Source organism: Melospiza georgiana, chromosome 1 (genome assembly GCF_028018845.1).
Source record: "Melospiza georgiana isolate bMelGeo1 chromosome 1, bMelGeo1.pri, whole genome shotgun sequence".
Taxonomy (NCBI): Eukaryota; Metazoa; Chordata; class Aves; order Passeriformes; family Passerellidae; genus Melospiza; species Melospiza georgiana.
The window spans coordinates 138300806-138325673 of NC_080430.1; the positions used below are offsets into that span (position 1 = coordinate 138300806).

The 24868-nt window shown below is 42.3% G+C and overlaps 1 protein-coding gene across 1 annotated transcript; it reads right to left on the minus strand.

Moving 5' to 3' along the window:
• Nucleotides 1-326: 326 nt before the first annotated feature.
• SLC30A8 (solute carrier family 30 member 8) lies at nucleotides 327-21010 on the minus strand. Its single transcript, XM_058035329.1, has 8 exons — nucleotides 20931-21010; nucleotides 12040-12244; nucleotides 8039-8204; nucleotides 4410-4563; nucleotides 3703-3889; nucleotides 3212-3317; nucleotides 1467-1601; nucleotides 327-472 (listed from the first exon to the last, which is right to left on the minus strand). Exons 1-8 carry the CDS (start codon nucleotides 21008-21010, stop codon nucleotides 327-329), a joined length of 1179 nt encoding a protein of 392 aa, XP_057891312.1.
• Between the last annotated feature and the right edge of the window lie 3858 nt (nucleotides 21011-24868).

The following is a 24868-nucleotide window of genomic DNA, read 5'->3' on the forward strand; positions in this document are numbered from 1 at the left end:
TTTGTTACCTGTAATTACAGACAGTCACTCTGAATGTTGCTTTACTGCCAATCTGCTGGTCTAGTCAAGAATAATTTGGATATTTCTCCTGTAATTGAAAGAAACAGCTGATGGACAGGCAATCTAGCAAATGGCTGGATTTAATCCTTGTTCTCTCATGGTAGATGATACCAACAAAGAAAGGCCCATGCTCTGCTTGCAATGGCAGGGCTTGCTATGTCAGCTAATTACCATTTGCTGTTAATCAATCACACTCAACCAGCACATACAGCCTCCATTGACCTGTAAGATGGGTGGTGATTATTTGGCACAGCACGGTGCTCCCTTTAATCCCTGGGCTCTTGGCAGAAGACACAGTCTGGTTTCTGATCCTCCCCTGATTCAATCTGAATGGTGATGGAATGGAAGCTGTACTGCTCAAACAGGGCTTGGGTGACATCTCTCAAAATCTTCTGGCTGTCTGTTGAGTCTGCTGCAGAGAGCAAGCAGAAAGTAATCAAAACATACATCTTTAAAATATTGTATACTTCTAATATAGGCATTGACATCTAATATAGATATTGTGTACTCCTAGAAGAGAAACTTTTAACAAGAACATTGTTTGAAAAGTGTTTCTTGTCCTTTTTATCCTCCTTTCAGGAACCTCCATGTCAGCAAACCTTTGTTCATTCAAATGTGGTTGGAATATGCAATTTTAGCAAAAGTTAGGCTAAGAAATCACCATAGAAATTCAGATTGGCAGAAGACCGGAGGAAAACAGAAATACTTAATAAAGATTAGTTCATCCAGTCAGGGAGTAGCAGCAGTGCCAAGTGATTTGGGTGGCTGATAGACACTCTGTTTTTGGGAAGTGGGGACTCCGTGGAGGACTTCACCTCTAGCCCTGTCCTTGGCCAAACACAGCTGGCTTTTTTTTTCTTAATACGTAAATAGCTGACAGACAGATAAGAAAATTGGCCTGCGTAGTGGACAGTTTGTCAATAGGGATAAGAGCTACAATTTAAAATAATATTTTAAAAGATGAACTGGAGCTACCTCTAAGCTCCATCCAGTTTTAAAGATTGTTTTCCTTCTGAAGATACATCAGAAATGCATAATGACCCTGTAAGATCTTCTTGTAGAGATCAACAGTTTTCAAGTTTGACAGAATTGTGATAAAAATCCGGTTTTAGTCTAATTCTTTTAATTTATTTTAAATATCTTGTAATTTACTTTTTTGTCCCACAGACTCTTAAGTTTTCAAGTTTTGGGCTTAGTAGAGGTCCCTGTTGTTTAGACAAGGTTTCTGGGAGGAGGATTTGAGAGCTTTATTTGTTATTATTGTTAATTTTGATTTTCCAACAAAATTATGATGATTTTTTTAAACAAGTAACAGATATACAGTCAGCTTAATCTGAATCAAGAAAGACTGGCCTTTACTAGACAGCAGCTGAATAGTCACTCCCTGCTTACAGAAATTTACTGACCTGTGGCAATGTGAGCAGAGAGAGCAGTTTGATTCATTGTCAGAGCCCAAACATGAAGGTCGTGAACAGACTCCACTTTTTCAACTGTTAAAATTCTTGCTTTTACAGCATCATAAGCAAATCCTTTTGATGTTCCTGAAAAGGAGAAATTGATGGAAAAACAATATTTTTAAGGGATAAGAATTTTGATCAATAGAGGAAAATGAATTATGAACCTTTATTCACTTAGATGTATCATTTTTATACAAGTATTCAATGCTTTGGGAAGCCCATCTATTTCAGAGTTCACTGTGCTATATAATCTCATCCCTTGGTTTAAACTTCTCTGTGGAGGGTTGAGACTCATGCTTGTTTTAGGGGACAGTCTGAATGTCCAGTTTACACAGGTAGTGAGCTGTTTAGCCAGATCATGTCACAGTTTGGCACCAACATCTTTTGTGAGAGCATCCCTATGTCCATGTGAACAGCATGAACTCATCCTATTCCACTTGGATCAGTAACCTGAAACAGCAGGTCCAGCATCCAATTTCTTTTCAGCAAATTCTGGGCAGAATATTCTACTTAGGGAGACAGGACACTCCCCAGAGAGTTCCCAGGAGGAGAGTGGCCTTGGTGCAGGGGGGAACAGACACTGCTGACTGTGGCACGTCAGCCCTGCTTACAGAAGCTGGGAGTCACTGCTTTAGGAAAGAGACTCCTGAGTGTCAGGGGTTGCTCCTCCTTCCTGGTAGTTTGATTTTTATTTTTTTTTTCAGTAACCAAGAGATCTGCTTTTTGGCAGCCAAAATAGAGTCAGTTGCCATGCTCTTGCCTAGGTACACTGCTACATGGAAGTATCTCTATCTCGCAATCACTGAAAGCAAACCAACCCTCAAATGAAACTACTGTAACAATGTTTTATAATGGATTTTTTATTTTTAATGGATATTTTATTTCTTGAAACAGCAGTAGGTGCAAGTGAAAGAGAGGAGAAACAGCCACACAGGCAGTCACATTGAGTACCCATTCAGAACCTGCACTTTTAGAGCTACTTTTCCCTTTAATCCTCATGTCCTCACAGCTGAGAAAGAGGTTGCATTATATTATTCAATGTGGGTAAGGCAGAAACATGCATCTGTGACTGCTCAAGTCATTTGGCCTTGCAAATCAAATATTCAGGCCCATAGCTGACAGGATTAAATATTGCTAAGCCTGGCTCTTCTTGCTGCTGCTGTGCTGAGAATTGTCTATTCCCATGCACTGGAATGCAACGGGAAAGCTCCAACAGCTTGCTTTTCTGGACTCAGGTGACTAAAAATCTTTTAAACTTTTGTCTCTTGCACTCAGCCTATTTCACAGACACAGTTCAAAGCACAGTCAAAACACTTTTTCTTGGCAAAGATTTATGTTTCACAAGGGTAAAGGAAGTAAACAATGAACAAGGTGAGTAGGCATCTCATATGCCAAAGGGGTGATAGAAAGAAATGCTACACATATGGCAAACAAAAGCAACTCAGACCTCATTAGCAAAATACCAGTACAAAGGTTTTTACAAAAACTGGCATATATGTAAGTGTAATGTAATGACAGAAAACAATTTTGATTAAAATTAGAAGTAGGTTTAATGTATGATCAGAATTATGAGACTATTGGAAACTGATACAAAAATGTGCTATTATACTTTTTTCAAACATATATAAGCATTATGGATAAAGCAACAGAAAAAAAATCAAAATGCAAGTATTGATTCTGGAATCAGGTCCTACCTTCCATTAATATAGTTAAAATATCCCTTAAAATCGTGATAGTAGTTGCCAAAACAAAGATGGAAAACACAAATGTGCAGATTGGGTCGGCTATTTTGTACTGTGGCTAGAAAAATATGAACACACCACTTTGTTAATTTCATTCTTGTTGGTTATTGTCATTTTTAATCAGCATGAAAGAATAATAAATTGCATTTATCTAGTACAGAATGAGTGCTGGCCCTCTTTGCCAGTTAGGGAGCCTCAGTGCAGAGAATGAAGGTGCTACAGATGAAGAAAGGGAGACACCAAAGTATCCAGTTGAAACAGCAAGAAGCAAGGGTTACACTCTCAACAGTTATTTCAGTTCCCAAGAATAATTTTCTTTAATACAATTATAGCGTGCATGATTAAGACTGAGGAAATATTTACATAGTACCTAGTGTCACAACGCTGTGAAAATAGCACTTATCCCTGATTGCAAGGCAGGCATATGAACGAATAAAACCAACCTTAAAGAAGATGATAAGTGCACTAATTAGCACACTAATGCTCTGGAATAGATCTCCAATGGCATGCACAAAGGCTGCCTGCAGGCTGGCATTGCTCAGAGCTGGCACCAGAGGGGCTGAGGTGCCTTCCCTGCCTTGTGCCCCGTGGCTGTGCCCGTGGCCAGTCTGGTGCAGAATCAGGCTTAGCCTGCAAGAGATGGAAAGCTGCAAATATCAGAGGATTCACTGCATCTCTGAAAGCAGTGAGGCCATACACATCACCACCCCTGTCACTTCTGAATGCTGAACAGTAAAATCTGACACATTAAGTAGAAATGCAGAGGTGGCTGAGCAGACAGTTCCTAGGTTTTCAGTGATTTGCATAATCAAGAAAGTCTGTGAATGGGGTAATTAATTAGGCCTCATTTTCTAGAGAGTTCTTGAGTATTCTGACATCTAATAAAAAGTGAGACGGAGAATAATCTTCTCCTGGGGTTTGTAGATTCATAATTTTCCTTCCCAGTGTGGCAGCTAACAGAAAGGAGGAGAACAACTGCAACTTACAATGAGAAGCAGGACCTCTCTTTTGGACCCCCTTCCATATCCTCATGGAGCTCATAAACACTTAATATTTTTGAGGCCATTATCTCTCTATAGTTTTTTTAATTGAATTACAGGAGCAGGTTCAAGGTTCCAGTGTCATATGAGAGGAGAACAAAAGAACTTACAGGATGTTGGTGAGCACAGCACAAGCAGAGGTAATGAGCATCACTGTAGCATCAATCTCATAATCCGAGTGTAGCAGCCTCATGCAAGCCAAATATATCAACACACCAGTCACCATCCAAACTATGATCATAGACATCAAAGCTCCCAGAATTTCTAGGAATGAAAAAAATCTGATTTTAGCAGTCAGAATAGGAAAGCAAAAAATTTTAAGAGGTTGATGATAATAGTTCCAGGTGTATGAGCTTTATAGTCAGGAGAGCTGCTTCTTGTATGCTGGCAGCCTTAAAGCTCACAAAGAATGGGCCAAGCTCCTTTCTGACCACAGCAAATCCAGTGGCTGTCCAGGGTAACCCTGTGCATGTGGCGGCCTAACCCTGTTCTACCTGCCCCTACTTCTGTCCCCTTTCCAGTGCTGAGTTCATGCAACATTCTAAGAAATTGGAGAGATGTAAAAGATCATTTGGGGAGTTCTGGGAGGTGCAAAAGGAGTTTGTCTGTGGTGTGAAACCCATAAAGACCAGCCCTCCTCTCCCAACAAGATTATCACAGGAGCAGAGGTTTGAAGGAAGGAGCGAGGCACAGCCTCCCCTGTTCCTGCACACCCCTCACCACTTCACCTTTCAGAGAGACAGTAGCAGGTCCCAACCAGGTCCTGTCAGCAAAACTTATCCTGGAACTCATTCTGCCAATGCCACAAAGTCATTTTTGTGCCACCAGCTGTGACAAGAACAAAAGAAGTTATTTTTTCCCCAGGGTAGCAAAATTTAATTTTGTCTCTATTGGCTTTGAGTTGAGCTCAAATAAATCCAGTCCCCAAGGCCAGCTTTTATTGCACTGTTATGGGAGAGGTCCAGGGAAGTGCATATGAACATGCAGCATGCTTTTAATAGGATATGGGACTAGTAATTGCCATGTGACTTGAATGGGTAAATGAGAACAACTGAGACAATACCAAAGAAAATGCAAGCTCACAGTAAAGTGAAAGGCAGTAGACAGCCAGAAAGCATTTGCACAGACCTCCACTGACAAGCCATTAAAACAGCTTATGATTTTTTATATAATTTTATGGGGATCCCCTCTTTTGCAGGCTGCAAAAGCTTATCAAATGACTGTTTTGCCTAAAACTGGAAAATAATAAATCAAAATGCACTGACAGGGGAATTTAGTTTTGCATAAATGTAGATAGAAGCAGACATAAATCATACAATTTTTTTTTCTGCAGGTTGCAGGTTGAACCCCTGCAAACTTGGCCCAGCTGAAGGTGTTGATGGCTGTGCTATCATTGGCATGAAAGCAGCCAAGAGCTCTTGTGAACACATGTATCCACCTGTGTGGACTTATGCATATCTTCAATAACAGAACATGTTAGTGATCATATTTACATATTAATTTTCAATGGAGTATCTTGGCAAAAGTTTAGTTAAGCTTACAGATCAGTTCAGCAGCACTAAATACTTCACTTGAGATGTTCTCAGTTTCTTTTTCTCAGAACTACTGGCACTAACAGAGCACAGCAAACAATAGTGTAGGACTGGGTAGGAATCTCTGAGTACAGCTGAGGAGAATTAAGGTACAGGAGAGGTTTGTATCTGAAAATAGTTTGGCTCACACTATCAATCTTATTCAATCCTGTGTTTCTGTGTTTGTGGAAGTAGCTGCACTGCTTTGGCATGGAGGGCAGGAGGCATTTAGATGGCTAAACCTGAGCACTGCCATGAAGAGTCTTTTCATGACAATATCTATCTGTCTGGAGAAGCAGTGAAGAAACATCTTCCAGTGTCATGGAGGGCTGCACCTGAAAGACCTTGCTAGTCAGTGGAGAGTGACTTTGCCACCTGACTGCCCTCAGCTGCTCTATTAAGGTGCCCACCTGCATATTAAACTGAGAATATAGCTGGGAAAATAAGCAAGAAACAGGATAACAATCGTGGAATGCAATTAAATAACTTCTAATATTTGATGCAAGGCTCTTTTCGCTACCAGGATAAAAAGGGCAATAAAGGATTGGTTTTGAAGTTCTGCATTGCAATGACAAAATAAAAATAATTTAGTTCAGACTGAGGATGAAGTTACATGAAGTGGCTGAGCCTGCCTACATCATCAAGAGAGGTATCTCTTTCACTTTTCTCCCCCCAGGATAAGAGATAATAAATGTGAAAGGTAACGGTAAATCAGCTGATGTTAAGTTGTAGTTTACTAAGCCGGCAAAATTCAGCTGTGTGCTGTCTCCATAATGCCAGCCATGCTTGGGCCATGCTGAGCCTCCCAGTCACCCAGCAGAGCAGGTAGGATACACTTAGGGAGCTGCAGAAAGGCAGGATGAGGGTGCCACATGCCTGGTACTCTGTGCAGCTACAACCAACCCTGGCCTACAGACATCTGGGTCAGAAGCTGTTTCTGGCCTTTGCTGCTGAACACCCTCGAAGCATTTATCATCTGAGTCCTTGGCTCTGGTGCACAGGTGTCTGGAGTCCTTTGAGGTACACTGACACCTCCATGCATGGCCTGACACAAGGTGTATCATTGACCCACAGACTTCCAGAGTGACAACTGGATTTCAAATGGCACAAATCATTATATATAAGCAACAAAACTGAGCTCTGAGACATCCAACATGAGACTTATTTTCGGATAGAGACAACTAAATGGCCCACCTGTAGGCGCTACCTAAAGTGTCTAAGCTCCCTCTGTGGACATCAAATTAATGGTGATTGACACAGCTCCCTCCTTCACTGGCTGACTGGGAACACTGGCTGGTTTTTAGCTATGAGTGTCTGGTCACATTTGGCAGGCCCTAATTTTGTGCTTGGCACCTTGTGCAGGCTCCTACAGGTCTTGTGCAACAGCTGCCATTCCCATGCCTAAACCAAGATTTCTGTTGATATATCAGAGACTTGGACCCCGTGCTTAAAGGTGCTCATGTGCATGTAGGCATAGATATTTAGGTGTCTAAATCTTGAACAGACTCACACTCCCAGAAAATTATTCTCATGGTTAGTATTTTGCTGGTGTCTTGTCTTTTGTAAAAACACTTGTGTTTGATTGTCAGGCTTTTGGTGTTAGGTATCATCTGTAAAATGGTTGGTTTAGGTCAAGGACAGAGTACTTTAAAAACCTGTTTGCATCTAAAAAACCCAACAGTGATAAAGAGATATGAAAGGAGAAAATCTAGAAAAGGAGAAATGTTAAAGGATCTCACTTTTCTACAAATGTAACATTGTGAACTTTTAAAAATGATTTAATCATTTGCTTTAGAAATGGAGAAAACCCTAATTTTTATGGTTATTGTTGCTTTTATAGAAACTTGTTTCATTACAAGTTGAGAGCCCAGTCCTCCATATAGTCAAGTCACTGAGAGAAGTTGCTGTTATTTCAACCAAAGTTAGCACCAACCCAAAACTGTGGTAAATAATGAACTGAAAGACATGCTTTTAGATAAAGAGTGACTATTTACTTCTTTGAAATTCACTGTTTTACTGTGTTTCATGTCCTGAGATCTGTGGGAGCATTAGCACACTGTCTCTAAATGCCTGCAGACCCATGTTGGACATTAGCACATTCTCCAGTCCCTGGCTGGGATAACTTCCTTTTCCCATTCCTCACGTTCACAACAGGACATGTTTGCTACCTGCTCGGTGCCAGCCAAAGGTGCACTGTTTGGTGGGAGGTTTGGAGGTGAGGCACAGCGAGAGGAGGCTGATGAGGAAGCTGGTGAGGTCCACCAGGATGTGCGCCGCGTCGCTGAGCACGGCCAGGCTGCCCGCGATGTGCCCGCCTGTGTGAAACAAACACCGCTGGGTCACGGCTCTGCTCAGGGTCTGAGCCAGCCAGAGCCAGCTCAAGGCCTGTTCTGCTGAGAATCAAAGGGAACACTCAATTTTCAGCCATCATACACAAGACCCAAACCTCTTCAAAGATAATTTCATTTTGTACCTTGTTCATGCAGTGAAAGGGATGAATTAATAGAAATACATAAGCCAAATTTCTTAGTTAGAGAGAGACCTAAGAAAAATGAGAGCTGTGATACATTAGTTCTGTAGTTACATTGCTATTGTACCGTTTGACTATTTAAATATCAGATTTTTTTTTGTGAAAAGCCATATTTTTATGAAATTCCATATTAAGCATCACATTTCCAGTATCCTCCCTCTATCTTGTCACAGAACGCTGATATTTTTATGTATGTACAACAGTTCAGAGACCTAGCTTGTGGGATTAATTTCCTATTTGTTGCAGGAAAATATGCATGTTCTTCCTGCTGCCTGACTGTTTATCTGTCACAGGCAACACTAAAACAGGAATACATGGAAAGATCCCTATAGAAGAACTGTGATAAGCAATCAGCCATTTTAGTGAGGGCATAGAGAAAAATGTTCTGTTCTCAGAACCAATCTATCATTTTGAATCTGTAATGCATGACTTAACTTTCCTGCTAGAGCTCAAAAATGTGGCTGAATATCATTTTACTCTGTGAAAGTTTGGATTTAAGTGGATTCTGAAGGAAAAACCCACCAAATTAAAATATTTTTGGGTTATTTTAATTCTCATTTCTTTTACTCAGTAAGCCAAATATCATTATTTTGCCAAATTCTACTAGCCATATCTCAGGGGTAAAGTCTAATCCAAATAAACTGAAAGTTTACATTAAACAGCCCCAGCTCCTTGTGGCTGCAGAAGACAAGGATCCCAGGCAGGACACTGTCCTTCCAACACATTACAGCAGAGGAATCTTTTCATCAAAGCACAAATGTAAAAAAGTGGATGTGAAATAACAAAGCCAAAACACTTAGCTTCTGCATTTGCCAATGCATTTTCATTCTTCAGTCATTTAATTAATTTCAGCTCACTCATTTCTCCTGGCCACAACCTGAATGAGAATTAATGAATCCTGAAAAACATCATAAAATGCCTCATTCAAATCTTTGGCAGCATACCACTGCCAAAAGGACATGTAGCTGTATCTCTTGTTTCCTTATAGTTGGAGCTTTTTCATGCCAGCAGGATGGACTCTCTGTTTAATTTCCTCCTGTATGCATATTTTAGATTAGAATACCTAACACCATAAGTTTTTTCAGCACAGAATTTTGCTCAAAGTTACTTCCCAAAAGGGAGAAAACATGGCTGCAGAATTTGGGGGCATCTCATTCCTTGTGGTAAAATGAAAAATTCATCTGAATAAGTATTTCCCAGAGCATGTTCAAGTGAAAATGCACACATACTTTTTGGTCATGGCACATCTCTTAGACTTCCACTGTTTTCAGGATAACTGTATCTCAAGAGGGAGGTGGTTCTGCTGAGCAGGGGGAAGAAGGCTTGTCTGGCAGTGCCCAGATGTTAATAACCCAGGCATCAGGTTTCTTTCAGCAAACAAATACATAGATCACAAGCTGTGGGCAAAATCCTATTTCATTTTATATACTCTATTTCCATTTCTATTTTCTGTTTCTATTTCTGTGGGACAGCATCTCAAAAGCTTGCTGCTAGCCTACTGCCTTTGAAAAATGTTTGCAAATTATTATTTTATGTACTGCTGGCATAACTAATGCCTTGGGTGAGTTTCAGAGATCTCAGTCTGCTTAACTGAGCAACTTGTCTCACTGATCAAGTTTTTCTGTCCTGCTCTGACATGAGACCACATGCAGTGATCATCTCTCTTTCTACTGCCCAAGTGGAAGTGCTTTGAAATCCATTGGTTCTTAATCACCAAAAATCATTGGAAAGCACTTTTATATCTGGGCTCCACACTGGGTAGCACTGGTGTGACTGTTATCTTCAGATCTGTGGAGATTGTGATGGAACTGCCTTAGAAGAACAGAAGGTAATTGTCTTTCAAAGAGTTGGTAGTGTGTCAGGCTCAACCAGCAGTTCCCCATTTGGGAAAGCAGAAATGGCCAGCACAGATGGTTTGAGAAAAATATCATGGGAAGGTCTAGGCATTCAAAGAAGAACAACTTTTCAACCTCTCTGAGAGTGATGCAGCTTTGTTTCTTCTGTTTAGCAGAATAATGTCCACGGAAGCTGTTTGCCCTCAGAGGGCAAGGAACGGAGGGGAAGATACTCTTTATCTTCAGGAGTAAAATAAGTGTCATAGTTAAAGGCTTTTACAGCTTTTTATCAATACTCCCTACAAGTGGCCTTTAAGACTCACCATTCCCTATAATGGATGTTTATAGATTTACAGACCACAAGCAGCAGAAATTGTCAGTCACTCAATGGTCAATCATCAGGCACAGCAGTCTTGCCTAATGATTAAAAATATTAAATATATGGTTCATAATTACAAAAATCTCCACAGAGAGCTGTCTGTAACTGCAGTTAATAACTGGTTTGTCAAAGTTTAATGGTCTGAAGCAAAACGGTCTTCAAGGCTGTTACTTAAGCTGTCACTGCAAAAAAGCTGCATGATTCATTAAGCAAACGAAACATTTAGTTAACATATCATCTCTCCTTCCAATTACCCTCTAGCACAGCCACATTCACCAAACTTAAGCCTACTGATTAGATGGTTTTGTTAATAATGCATTACTTCTGGCCCTGGGAATTACTGCATGGGGATTAGCAGCATGCACTGGTTTTCCTGGAGGAAATGCAGGTGACCCACAAACAACAGGGCTCCATGCAGAGGGAGCACGTGGGAAGGAAGAGATGGAGAAGTCCCTGCTGGGTTTAGCAGCCAGAGGAGAAGGCAGAAATGCAGCAACTCTTTCAGTGCCTCCACTTCTCACTTGCAAGGAAGACAAAGCCTTTCTGTTTCACTTTCATGGGGCTCCAGAGATGTCTGAGCTGGGAAAATATGGGTTTCAGAGGCTTTCCTGGCTGATTTTTGTTACATCTGCTGGAACACATATGGCAAAAGTCTGTGGGATTCCCCATGTCTCGCTTACCTCAGCTCACTGCAGGGAAGGGCAAATTAAAGAGCCAGGAGCTATCGGGTGGATATAAATATCACAGAATCCATGGAGAGAACAGAGCAGTGAGACAAAATGAAAGCCAATACTCTATGAGCAAGCCAAATACTTATATTGGATGTTGTAGGGTGGGTCCAGAAATGAAAGCTAATTAGGTAGGGGAATAATCTTCCATTGATCCAGAGGCACACCAGCAGGCCAATTTAAAAGATGAACGTGCCCTGATATAAATGCATTGACTTAGCTGTAGAAAAACAGATGGTGAATCTGGCCCTGGATTTCCCTGGATTTTGAAAAGACTCTTGCATTTATTTTCAGATGATACTGCTAGCAGCAGCCTCTATCAGTGCTGAGGTCTCATTGGCCTAGATAAATATGTAAAATCTTTTAATCTTTTTAAAGGATATAGCTCAATTTGTTAGAAAACCTTTGTGATGCCAAGACATGCATCAGTCAAGCTTAAAGACCTGGAAGAACAGTTTAGACCATTAACTGATCTTTGTATTCCTACCCAGATGAAATCCTTGAGTGAAAATATGAAAATATTTTGATAATTTCACTTAAACCCTCTCCTCCCCCCAGTTCTTTTAATGACCAGGGACAAAGCAGAGTTGTTTAGTGCCAGGTGGGTTCACCCCTGCCATGGTCCCTGCAGTCAGAGTGCACTCAAGGCAGGGATGTGCCTGTGCTGGGCACCAGACTGGGTTCTTTTTGAGCACACATACTTCCCTGTTATCTCAGCAATCATGAAGAAGGTGCAAATTACTGATGCTACACAGAGCTTCCTCCTGGCTTGATGCTGCTCCCTCTGTCTGTTCTCATAGGCCTGGGAGTAGCTGTGACAGTGATATGCTGGATTAGCTCCTGTAACTTCTGCTTCCTGCTGCTGCCTCTCTTCATTTGAATTCTTCTGATGCCAGCTCATCCTTTGGGATAGAAAGAAATGGGAGGTTAAAAAGAAAAACCCTGGTTATTCAGGCATCTTGCCCTACAGCCCCAGAAATGATGTAATTAATGCTTTCAAAGGACAAAAGCAGCATTGGGAACAGCAGAGCAGGTCACAGAAGAGGCTTGCTCACACAAGCAAGGCTCTGTGGGAGGGAGCTGCACATGAAATGAGTGTTCTGGCTGTGTTTCCCAGCTCTTTGGGCTCTCCTACATCATTTAGCAGTTTATGAAGCATAGGGTGGCTTTCTGAGGCTGTGTATCTCGCACACACCACATGACTTTAAAGAAATTGTACCTCATGCAAATAGCTACCAAGTTCAGCACAACATGGAAAAATTCTACTAAAAAAAAAAATAAGGATTTTATTCCCAACAGCTTTGTCAGGAAAACTAGTCAAAAAAACACCCCAAACTTCTTTTTCTTAAATATAATCAGCTGAAAATATTTCTCTCCTCTCTTTGCACATAGAACTATTTAATCTCAAATTTCCACATATGTACAAAATCTACCAATATTCCAGAAGAGTCTGAGCATTGAAAATATTCGTCAAAAAATCTCAAAGGTATTCAAGAATCATAGTTCATAGTTTTCATCAAAAATCATAGTTTTCATTCAAAAATCACTCTCCATAGTACATATAACCCATAGTACACATAGAACCCTTTATGCCACTGAGTTCATGGTAAGGTGAGAAGTCCAGCAGAAATGGCTCTTTGAGCATTGCTCCATCACAAAGTGATTTTTCAGCCGAGTCTGCTCTGCCACAAACCCTCAGTATTGTGCCTCTCAGGGCTCCTGCACAGGAACCACAGGGTGGGGGTACAGCTGTGGGCCCAAGCTCGTTGCACAGCAGCTGTGGAAGCTCCTGGATGACCACAATGTTTGGTGCTCTCAGCAGAGCAACCAAGACTCCTCCTGGGAGGCCCCAAGGTGGTTTGCTGAGCAAGGATGTTCCCTTCTCCTTTTCTCTCAACAGAAAAGAGCCCAAATTGCAAAAAAACCCTCTAAACCCCCTCCCAGGGGGACTCAAAACCATTCTGTCTCTCCCAATACAACACTTGTTGCCAGAGCTGCTCCTGATGTGACGAGTGCACTGGGCCTGTGGCACCAGGAGGAGAATTCTGCCAAGATGCACATGCACAGTCCCTAAACCACATGGTGCAGCTGTTTGGGGTCTGTGTGTGCAGGGGCTACCCAGGAACACAGCAAACTCCACTGCTTTTTTTCCAAATTAGCCTGGGGACAGGATGTGGGACTGGGCTTAGTTGCCCCAGTGATAACAGTGGCTTTCCCCCATTTTGACTTCAGACTTTCCTCTGGAATTAGGAAGAATTGTTTCTTCAGCTGAAGGAAACCTGTGCTCCAGGAAGTAACACGAATCCTGGTGACTTTCTCTAGTGTTTCTACACTGTTTGTAGAAGTGTCAAGATGCCTGAATTCTCACTGGAAAGAAATTAGCTGGTGGCTGCCAACCTGCAGTAGTCTGTCCAGAAAAAAAACTGTACTGAAATCACAAGCTTTTTCCAGCTGCTTCTTTTGGGTGGCCTGAGGGGGCTGCAGCTGCTCAGCAGGCTTGAAGTCCTGCCAGATGCCCCACACTGGTGGGCAAGAGGCAAAGGCACCTGCAGAGCTGATGTCTCGGCCTTTTGTGTTCATCAACATCGAATGAAAGAAGAGCTGACCCACCTTGGCAGCTGAGCCCTGCAAGTGCAGATAATCAATGTGGATTTGGTTCTGTAAATATTGAGATGTGCCAAGGGTGCCACGTTCCCCTGAGTCAGCCAATTTCCCAGCCAGGTTAGCATGTGGTCTCTGTTTGCTCCGTGGAGGTGGCTGATCCCCCTGTACGTGAGGAGCTTGTGTGAAACAGCAACTGGTCACATTTAATGTCTGATGCTTGGAGACAGGGAATTTTCTGAGTCCTTTTGTCAGCATTTTCCTCTATTTTCCTCACATCAACAAACAAATAGGAGTTGGACTGTCTAGGGGATGGGCTGCCCATCTGGCAGCTGGGGTCCCCACCAGCCAGTCCTTCTCCAGTCCTTTAGTTTTCCATTTATCGGGTTCACTGTGTCATTTTTGTACAATATTTTACTGATGAATTAGACACAGAAGGTACCACAAATTAATTCCTTCCAGATGGCTGAATAAAATGCTGTAGTTCTCTCACTCTCCCCTGGAGATCAGGGCAGGCAAGGTTTTCTTTCTCATGATCTCTCTCTGGAGTTAACTTCCAATGCTTTTCTATCGTTTTCATGTAAAATTAATTTCCCCTTACCTCAATTTTCATCAGCTGGCATTGAACATTAAAATCATCTTAATGACATGAGTCATGATCAGCTCAACAACCTCTCGGGCAGGAATGCCAAAATTACCACTGCATATTCTGAGCCACCAAGTCCTTTCCCTGTTGTTAACAAAATAGGTCGCTCTGTGATCTCACTCTGTTTAGTTTTTTGTCTTTCAGTGTCTCTGTCAACTAACAAAGCCTCAGAGCCTCACTGAGGGGCAGGAAAGCTCTGTCCCCAGATCTTACTGGACAGATGCAAAAGCAAACAGAGACTGTATAAACCCACAAATGTCACATTTTTCTGTCTAAAGGGTACCTAAATAGAAGTGCCCTGGTTGCCAGAGGTGGTGAGCATTCACTGCTCCCTTTGAACTTGCAGAACAGCATCTGGCCTGATGAGTTGGGAAAACTCCTGCCAGCTCCTGTATGTAACTATTATTTTTCTCTTTCAAAAGCTGCCTGCCACTAATTAAAAGAATCTAAGAATCTAGGAGGCAGTTTTATAGAAGTGTGAATCAAAAGCTTAAGGTGCAAAGATCAGCTCTGTTAGACCAGAAACTCCTTCACAGTGTTTTAGAGCAAGATGTAGCCTTTGAGCTTCAGGTCTCTGTGCCAGCATATTGCAGAGTCACAGATTAAAAAATAATCTTTTCTCCATTTCAAATTCTCTTTTCTTTGTAAAAAAGATAGTCAGGGGAATGTCACTGAAAGGCTCCTACTGAGTCATGGCCAGAAGGGAGAAGCAGAGAATATTAATACATATTGCAGATTTCACACAAATCATTAGCAAAAGCTTTTTATTACAACTTCCTTTCTGTTTATTTTCACTTGGTCTGCTGGGTGCCTTGATCTGCAGACTTGTGGGAATAATTGCTATCCTCCTAGACCATTATGAGTTCCCCAGCCACAAGAGGAAAATGTGGAATCACTGCTCTTTCCACAGGAGATTATCTCCTTCATGAGGGAAAATAGTAATTTTCTGGTGCCTAAAAGGATAATGAAACTACCTTCAGAGAAAAATTTATCAAAGCCATAGTCACCTCCCTTATGCTGGCACCATTCTGATTTCAATTGATGTACCAATCTTGAATATTTTCAAGGTATTTAAGACCCTGTTAATAACCTGGCCATCCAGTTTCTCCTTTTCCTTCCTGTGGGCACAAAATAAAGGCAAATATTTATATGCTTGCATACTTTTAGATCTCCAGTAGATAGGAATTCATGCCTTAGTTATCTATGTGTCTCATTTTGAGGGCCTGGCCCTGTATGCATAAATGCATAATCAAAAGTTTTCCTTCTCCATAACACTATAACAATACAGGCCTGAAAAGTTTTCCTTCTCCTATAACAATAGCTGCCTGGAGACAGACCAGAGGTGCTGGTAGACAAGTATTCAAATTCTGTCATTAACATGAAGGAATACATAAGGTCAAAGTACCAAAGAGGAACATTCCCAGAGAGTTACTGCTCCCCAGTTCTGAACCAGAGCTCCTGTCCAACATCTCTTTACAGATCTTTATTCCACAAACCCAGCTGGCTTGAAAGTATTGAGTTCCACAGTTTAATTATGATGTGTGTAAAAATAATGTGCCTTTTGTCACTCTGGAGCTGTCTGCCTGCTATTTTAATTAGTTCTAATACTGTTAGAAATTACTTACTATTCCCTGTTTACCTGCCTCCCATCATTCATGATTTTATGTATCATTGTTATACCTCTGAACCATCAATTTTCTGAGCTGATGCCCTGGCTATCTAATTTCTGTTTCATGTAACTCACTGCCTTGGTTCTAATTTTCTTTCTGAGATGAAGTGGGCAAAACTGAATTGAGCACGATGGAGATGGCCAGTGCTGGGAAGCCACAGCCCATTCTGCAGGGTGCTGGTGTCACCTGCAGGGAGGCACAGGCACTGGGTTTGGGTGTGCTGAGTTGCTGTGTGCTACTGGGCCAGCTGGCAAGCCAGTGCAAAGGAGGCAACCACAGGGCCCTCAGCTAAAACAGTCCAGAGATCACAAAAAAACACTCATCATCTTCCTGAGAATTGATTCTGTAAAGGATAAGGAGTGGTGGAAAGCCTATTTTTGATGAAGACTCTTTGATCTCGTAAGAGTTTTCATATCACCTGCAGGAAAGGAGATAAAGAACAAAATATTTCTTATGTGCTTGCTACAGAAAATCACTCTTCATCTGAAGAAATCATCTCCCAGGTTCACTTCAAACTTTTTGCTTGCTGGTATGGGCCTGGCAGACAGGCACCAGTTAGGAGTCCAAGGCCTATAGACAAGAAAATCTACAGGTAAATGCCCTATGTTTAAAACTTTTGCATGAACACAAACCCTAACTTTTTCACACAACATTCCTGCTATCAGCATTGCCCATCCCTGGGTTTTTGCCCACCTTGTCTCTTGTCTCAGAGACAAAATAAAAACCAAAACTTTGAGACTTAAAGCCTTGAGTTTCACTTGTGTGATGGCATTCAAAATCTCAGTATAAAGACAGATAAAGAACATACTAACAAATCCATGCTGGATCAACCCAAAATCTAGCTCATAGCATAGCTGGCACAATCAGATGCAAATCCACTGATTTATGAAGTGGAATATTGAATATTTCTGGTCAATTTACAGTGATCTGTTGCCAGCAAGAAATAAAAAACTCTTGCCTGTCTTCATTCATGGAAACTTGAGGAATTTAGTCAAGCCATTACCTAGACCATGATAAAGGATTATCTAGATCACTATATAGGTGATAACAAATAGAAAAAAATAGAATATGAATGATTAGTCATTAAAAGAACTTATTCTCTTTTAATACCACCATTGACTGTGAAAAGGCCATGCAAAACTATCTCAGAGACCTAGTTCACACCTAATTTAAAGCAGATGCTGTATGACTTACGGACAACACGTTTTGCATGAAGCAGGAGGTTCTGAGTGCTCAGCTTCAGCTGTAACCACCGTGGTTCATAACCTTCCTCAAGCCTGGTGGGAAGTGGTGTCCTGCCCTGAGACCCATCCTGTGTGATGCCTTCCTCTGTTTCCTGGAGCAGGAGGTGTAGGGCACCCTGATCACGGTGGCAGATGATGCCAACCTGGAGGTGCAGCTGACAGACTGGAGGGCAAGGCTGCCATGAGGAGTCTGGAGGAAGAGCTCAACAGGAGCTGTTCAATTTCACAAGAACAAATATAAAGTCCTGCCCCTGGGACAGACAGATTTGTGAGACCATATCTACGATATCATGTCCAGCTTTGGAGTCCTTAGCACAGGAAAGATCAGAGCAGGTTTAGCAGAGGGTGACCTGGACAATTAAAGGCTGGAGCACTTCTGGGGAACTGGATTTTTGTGAGCACCCAGATGCAACCTGCCAATATTCCTGAGGAGGCTATTGAGAAGATGGAGCTTTATTGCTCTACATGGAGGAAGGATGAGGTCATTGGTCATAAATTGAAACAAGTTCCAATTGAATATGAGGGGGGAAGAAAAGATTGTGAAGTTAATACCCTATTGAAGCAGATTGCCCAGGAAGGTTGTGGAGTTTCTATCCTGAGAGATTTTTTCAAGACTAGGCTGGAGACAACCCTGAGCAACATTATTCAATCTCTTGCTTGGACAAGAGACGTTGTTAAGGTCCCTCCCAATATGAATTGTACTATAAAACTACAACTGATCTGACTTTCAGAGGGCTCAGTTGAAGCCCACCCACTTTTAAGCATTTCGAGTTTGACATGGGAAGCCTTAATGCATCCAAACCATCTAGTGACTACAGACAGGTCTGGCATGTGCAAAACACTCTCCTCCACAACCCCAAGTGCAGGGAAAGGGGTCAGCTTTCAGGCTTCCTACTCACATGGTCAAGATAAAACTAGTTTTGTTCCCTGTGTATTGTAATGATGGCATTTATTAAAAAGAAAGAGGCTGGGGGATTGCAATGATGGCATTTATTAAAAAGAAAGAGGCTGGGGGATGGCAAGTAAATAGGCAATCTGTGTGCAAAATAAATTCTGTTGAAAGCATTAGAGCTGCTCATTAAGGCTACACATGGGGGACAGAAAAATGTGGTAATTTATGCCAAAGGCTAAGATGAGCCTATTGCTACTGTTGGCTTAAGGCAGCTGCTGTGTGAGCCCGGGCCCAGAGGGCTGCATCCCCTCATGGGCTGGCTGTGGCTCATGGGCTGGTACCCTGGGTCACTGGGCTGGCTGTGGCTCACAGGCTGGCACCCTGTGTCACTGGGCTGGCACCCTGGATCACTTAGCTGGCACCCTGTGTCACTGGGCTGGCACCCTGTGTCACTGAGCTGGCACCCTGTGTCACTGGGCTGGCACCCTGTGTCACTGGGCTGGTACTCTGGGTCACTGGGCTGGTACTCTGGGTCACTGAGCTGGCACCCTGTGTCACTGGGCTGGCACCCTGTGTCACTGGGCTGGTACTCTGGGTCACTGAGCTGGCACCCTGTGTCACTGGGCTGGTACCCTGTGTCACTGGGCTGGTACTCTGGATCACTGGGCTGGCACCCTGTGTCACTGGGCTGGCACCCTGTGTCACTGGGCTGGTACTCTGGGTCACTGAGCTGGCACCCTGTGTCACTGAGCTGGCACCCTGTGTCACTGGGCTGGCACCCTGGGTCACTGGGCTGGTACTCTGGGTCACTGGGCTGGTACTCTGGATCACTGGGCTGGCACCCTGTTTCACTGGGCTGGCACCTCAAGCTGCTGGGTGCAATGGGAAGCAGGGCAAGGGCTTCCCCTGTGCTACCAGCTCTTTCCAGCAGGAGGGAGGAAGACTTTGGCTCTCAGCCCCCATTTCTGGTAATTTCTGGAAAGAGTAATTAAATTGTGCACTTAATCAAATTTCATCTGGCAGAAAAAGCAAAATGGAGAAGCAGCACAAAAGCCACATGGCTGGATGACAAGTCCTCTTCATTTTGGAGAGCTACCTCCTCCATCATTCAGCCATCTCAGGACCACCACTGCAGAGCCCTCCTGGGACCAGCCTCCAGCTCAGGGGCTATTGCATGTAGCTGCAGCATCAGTCCAAAAACTGCAATTGCTGCAGCAATTCATCCCAACTAATTTCAATCCTAAATTAAGAAATAATTATCAGAAAACGATTGACTCCAGAAGATGTGTCAGTTCTCAGATGGGAGGATCAGAGGCCAGGGATTCTTGCCCCCCAGTGTGCATCCTGGCCCTATGCTTAGCAAGGATATTCCCCATTACCAGTGATCCAGGGGAAAATGCTTCCTCACCAGGCAGCCTAACAGCTGTCCCTGTCTCAGGGGACCATATAAAGGTTTGCCCAGTTTTGTCCACTGTGTCCAGAGGTTGCAAGGGGCCTAAGGACCTCAAGCACTGAAGCTGTGCACACAAAATTGCAAACTTTAAAAAAACCACTGTCCCAAATAACTAAAATGAACTGCAGAATCATATGGGATCTTTTTGAAATATAAATATTACCACAGAAGTCATTTTGGACAGTGCCATCTATATTTATGGAGCCATGAAATAATATTTAAATAATAACCCAGACGTTCAAATGACTAAAATACGATGGCACTGACCCCAGTGTAAGAACATGAAGAGACAGATTTCCATTTGAACTGAGAGTGTTTACGCCAAGTTTCTGTCCCACACGTTTTAAGAGAGCCAAGCAATAAATAACCTGAAAACCAATGAGATAATGGAAATGTCAAGAGGTGCTAAGCTGTAACTGAGCAGCTATTTTCTTTTAAAAATACTTGCTAGTCTGAGTTAAGAGGAAGAATGAAAAAAGGTTAAACTACAAAACTATTTTGTGATGGACGTTTATACTCTTTTTTTAACCCCATCTACAGTATCTTATGTTTTCAGAAGATCTTTCCTCACTCAAGCCAACATTTACTCACCAGACCTCTGGCATACAAGAGTTACATTAACTCTAAGCTCAATAGACAATCCACAAGAATAAAGCATTGCCTTTCTTTCAAACCAAATGGATAATTGAGACATTCAAGCATGAAGGAGCCTTGAACCAAACATGGTGTCAATAGCACAATTATAATTCAGCCTAAAATTGCAGCATAATCCATGAGGTTTTGCATCCTACAATAAATCTACTAAGCTTATAAAATACATAGCAAGAGACACTTGCTTCAACAGTAGATTGGTTCAATCCATCACAGACACAGACATATCAGACTGCTGTCTAGTAAATGCTTCAAAAATCTAATAAGAAAGTTTTGGAAGAAAAAAAATTGAACAAAACATTTTGAAAGTAGTAAAATGTATGCATGGTGAAACTCTCCAGACTTTGACTCCTGCAGCCGGTTGGCAGATTGGTGCTCTCACATTGCTCTGACACAGAAATGTCAGTGAAGGAAGCAAAGAGTTGTGTTACCTGTCTAGGGCCAAGGAGTACTTCTTGGTGTCCTTCTCACTCACAAGGCAAGTTCTTTCAAGACCCCTTTCAGTAGCCATGAAGAAAGTCAATGGGTTTTTGCTTGTTTTTTCCCTTTAAACTCTCTTTTCTCTGTCTGAAGCGATATGGGCAGAAATGTTCTCTTGACTTATGCAGAAGTCTCTGCCAAATATTTTAAAATGAAAATGTTTGAATAATCTTCCCAATAAACCCGAGAGAAGCTGCGAGGGAAAGCTTTTCTCCTGGTGCTGATGGCGTCACTCCCATGCCAACCAGTAACTTGCTGAGCATGTCACATTGGAGACTTTGGGCCTCCCTCCCAGTTTTTCTTTTTTTTCCTTCCATGTTTGATGCTGGATCTGCTCTTTGGTCACGCAGGGGGTGTGTGCTCTCCCAGGCCCAGGGTCCAGCACATGCGGACGTGCGCAAAGGAGCTCGCGAGGATACACTGAAAGAGAGACCCAAGGTCATTAAAACTGCCTGATTTGCCTGGAAACAGCCAAACCCCTGTTTGCCTCTCTGCCTGCTTGGCTTGGGAGGAAAGTCAACCTCCCTCACTCCAGCTTTGTGCAAGCCTTTTAATCTGAGCAATCACTCCAAGGACTGATTTTTTCCCCTGGCATCTTCTCTCCTAATGGTTCGAAACAGAAGAGGCTGCTTATTATTGCCATTTGCAGCACAGGTTATTGAAATCTTCATTTCAGCAGGAAGGACTGCAGGTTGTTATTTCTGCTCTATTCAGTTTGTTAGTTCTATCAACAGCTGCAGTCCCTGGAGGGGAGGAGAAGCCCTCCAGCCTCACCTCTCTCACAGCCTGACCTCAGACATTTGCTTCAGCACTAATGGGAAATCTCTCACAGGTGCTGGTTGTGTTTTACCATATTATTATTCTGGCAGAAGCAGACTGTGAGTGAGAGCCCTACCTGTGCACTGCTTTCGTGGGAGAGATGAGAACAAGGCAGTGGGAGGCTGAACTTAAATTCTGCAACAAAAATATCTTTTTTTACCACTGGTACTCTAATATGATTATGATGAACTGGGATTGCCCCTTCCTTCCCTCAGCTCTCAGAGTGCATACTCTGAATTCATGGGAACAGGTGGCGCATTTGTACATACAAAAGTAAATAATTGGGCTTATGCCATCAGAGATCCACATGTTGCCTCCCACATATGAGCTGTGCAAACATTTCCCTGGAACCTGTGAGCCAAGGAGCTGACTGTATATCAGGCATTTTTCTGAACAGCCACAGCAGAAATGCATTTTTTTTTCCACAATGTGCTGTCATCTTTGCTGCTCAAATGCCCTTTTCTTGAGAGCCTTTTCCCAGGTTCTTATACCCGCTTATGCACTCTTATTAGGTGGAAGACATTGATTTTATGACTCATTCCTGGAACTTCCTATCTTTATTGGAACTGTAAAATGTTGCTCTTTAATGTTTTTTAAAGTTGATGCCACATACTGGACCTGAAAATGTTTTTGTCCAGCAAGGCTGGTTTGAGAAGAGACTCAGGTCCAAGGATGTGTAGTATGCACCCAGGGCATTTGAAGAAATCTTACAAAACAGAAGTACCACATTTCTTGTCACCCCACCAAGGAGCAACTTTATTCTGCTGCCAAGAGGGTGTAAGGGAGGAAAATGAAGGTGGCCTTTCCAGCTGGGCACCCCAGAACCTGACACAGCCTTATAACTCACACCCAGTGAGACATTCTCCTGGCTCCCCATCCCATAAGTGTCACCATTATTGCAATGTCTCTGTAAGCATCTCAACTTATCTTCCTTCAGAAATTACCAAATAGCAACATCCTTTTGCAGACTCAGGATATCAGAAAAATAAACCTGACCTGGAACCTGATTTGCAGTGGATCTCAGCTTTTCTAGGGTGCTAAGCCAAAGTATCAAGTCTAAGCACCTTCAATTAAGGAAAATTTAAAATCCACTTCAGAAGATTACAGGTAAAGCCAGTTTCTGTTTCAAATCACTGTAGGCATGTAACTTTTGTTAGTGAGATAGATGAGCTTCCATCATTTTGCAAGAGGATCTTGAGCCTCAGGTGCATACCAGCAAAACGAAGCCATAGATCATTCACAGCATTTAATCTAGACTTCTGTTTTGTGTTTATTATTGTCAGTACTGATGGCTGTGCTTCTCAGGAGACAGGCTGTGAGGCAGGATAGAAAGAAATCCCTTCTGAGCTATCCACAAAGACTTGGGTTTCCTCTTTATCAGACTCTGAAACTCATTAAGAGACAGACAGCAGCTGTCTGTGGAAGTTCTGTTTCAGAAAAATTATTCAGATCATCTCAATAAATTCATCTCAGGCTTTCAATAATAATGCAGTTTGTTTCTGAGCCTACATTAAAAATGCCATAAATCCAATCATACCAGTTTTAATGACCCTAGTCAAGGACATTTCTCAAGATTTTCATCCAATACAGACACGTGAGGCATCACACTGGCTTTTGCAATTGAAAGCTCTTTGTCATTATTATCCAAAATCTCCATCAGTAAAAAAGCATATCCTTGATCCCATTTCAACTTTAATCAGCAACACTTTAAACATGAAGAAAATCCAATCCCTCTCATCGTGTCATCATGGGAGCAGATACTGACAGCTTAAATGTACAGAGGAAAAATCAGTGCATCTATTAATTGAAAATGCCACTGAAGTAGATCATTTTTATGAGCCATGAGACATCTTGAGGATCATCTGCAAAGAGTTTCTCTACCTTCCTCAGGCATCAGCATTAGTAGCTCTGTACTGCATCACCGGCAACCTGGGGATCCAGGCATTTGTGATTTCTGGGGCTTGGTTATTACAGTTTTCACATTTGTAGTGAGAATATGCTTTTTCCACCCAGTGAAGCTCCAGTGCCTTCCAGCCATCTGTCATTTTGGATCCAAGGCTGGAAGCAAGACAGATTTCAAGAAAATCCACTTTCCTCTTCTTGTGAACCCATCAATGCAGTAACCCATTATAAGTGAGTGTCAAAAGGAAAATATCTACCCCGATTTCAATCCAATTTAAAAAATCATTAAAAGGATGTTAATTTTCAATATTTTAAAATATTAAATTTTTAAGCATCAATATTTTTATCTTGTGTTTGCTGCCAATTTTTCAAAAGAATGGAGACTTTTGACAGTAACTGACTGAGGGGTAAAAGTCATCTGCAATGTTTTAGATGGATATTTTAGATTGCACAAAGTCATTGAGGAGAAAAAGATTTTTGAGGACCTTGCCTAAGAAATTCAAACTTGCATTGGGAGTGAGGATCTAGCAGGAACAGGGTACTACTCTGGGTTATACACCTTTCCTTCCAACAGTAAAAGTAAATGCTGATACCAAATCAAGTAGAAATCCTCTGCAGAGCCTGGAGCTTCAGGCCAGGACACCTACTCCTCACATGAGCAGTTTCCAGAGCATGCAGAGTTTCTCCTGGTGAAGCCAGTGGTGGTGTGAGACAGCCCCTCGCAAGACAGGAGTCTCTGGAGGAGCTCAAGGCCTTGCTATGGGTGGTGAGAGAGCCGAGGGTGCCCAGGCTGGGCAGGGAGCACTGGGAAATAGATGGAGGAGATAGGGATGAATCTAGAACCAGCAGGGGAATCCTGAAGGATTCACACCACAAACATGACTCTTGCACTGCTACAAACTTCCTCTGGCCCATGCAAGGCCTCCTGAAGGTTTTTTCCTCCAAGCTGTGATATGAATATGGGTTTAATCTGTACGGTGGGATGGGGGAAGGAGGGAAAGCAACCTTTAGCATTTTTTGTCCTTTTTATCTTATTTATTCAAACTTTTATCTTGATCTCACTTTCTTAGGCCAACATTTCACAAGTGCTCAGAATTGTCTTCCCAGTGTCTCAGGTCTCAAGGATGAACCCCATTGTACAAATAACCCAGCTGTCATTAAGTTCCTT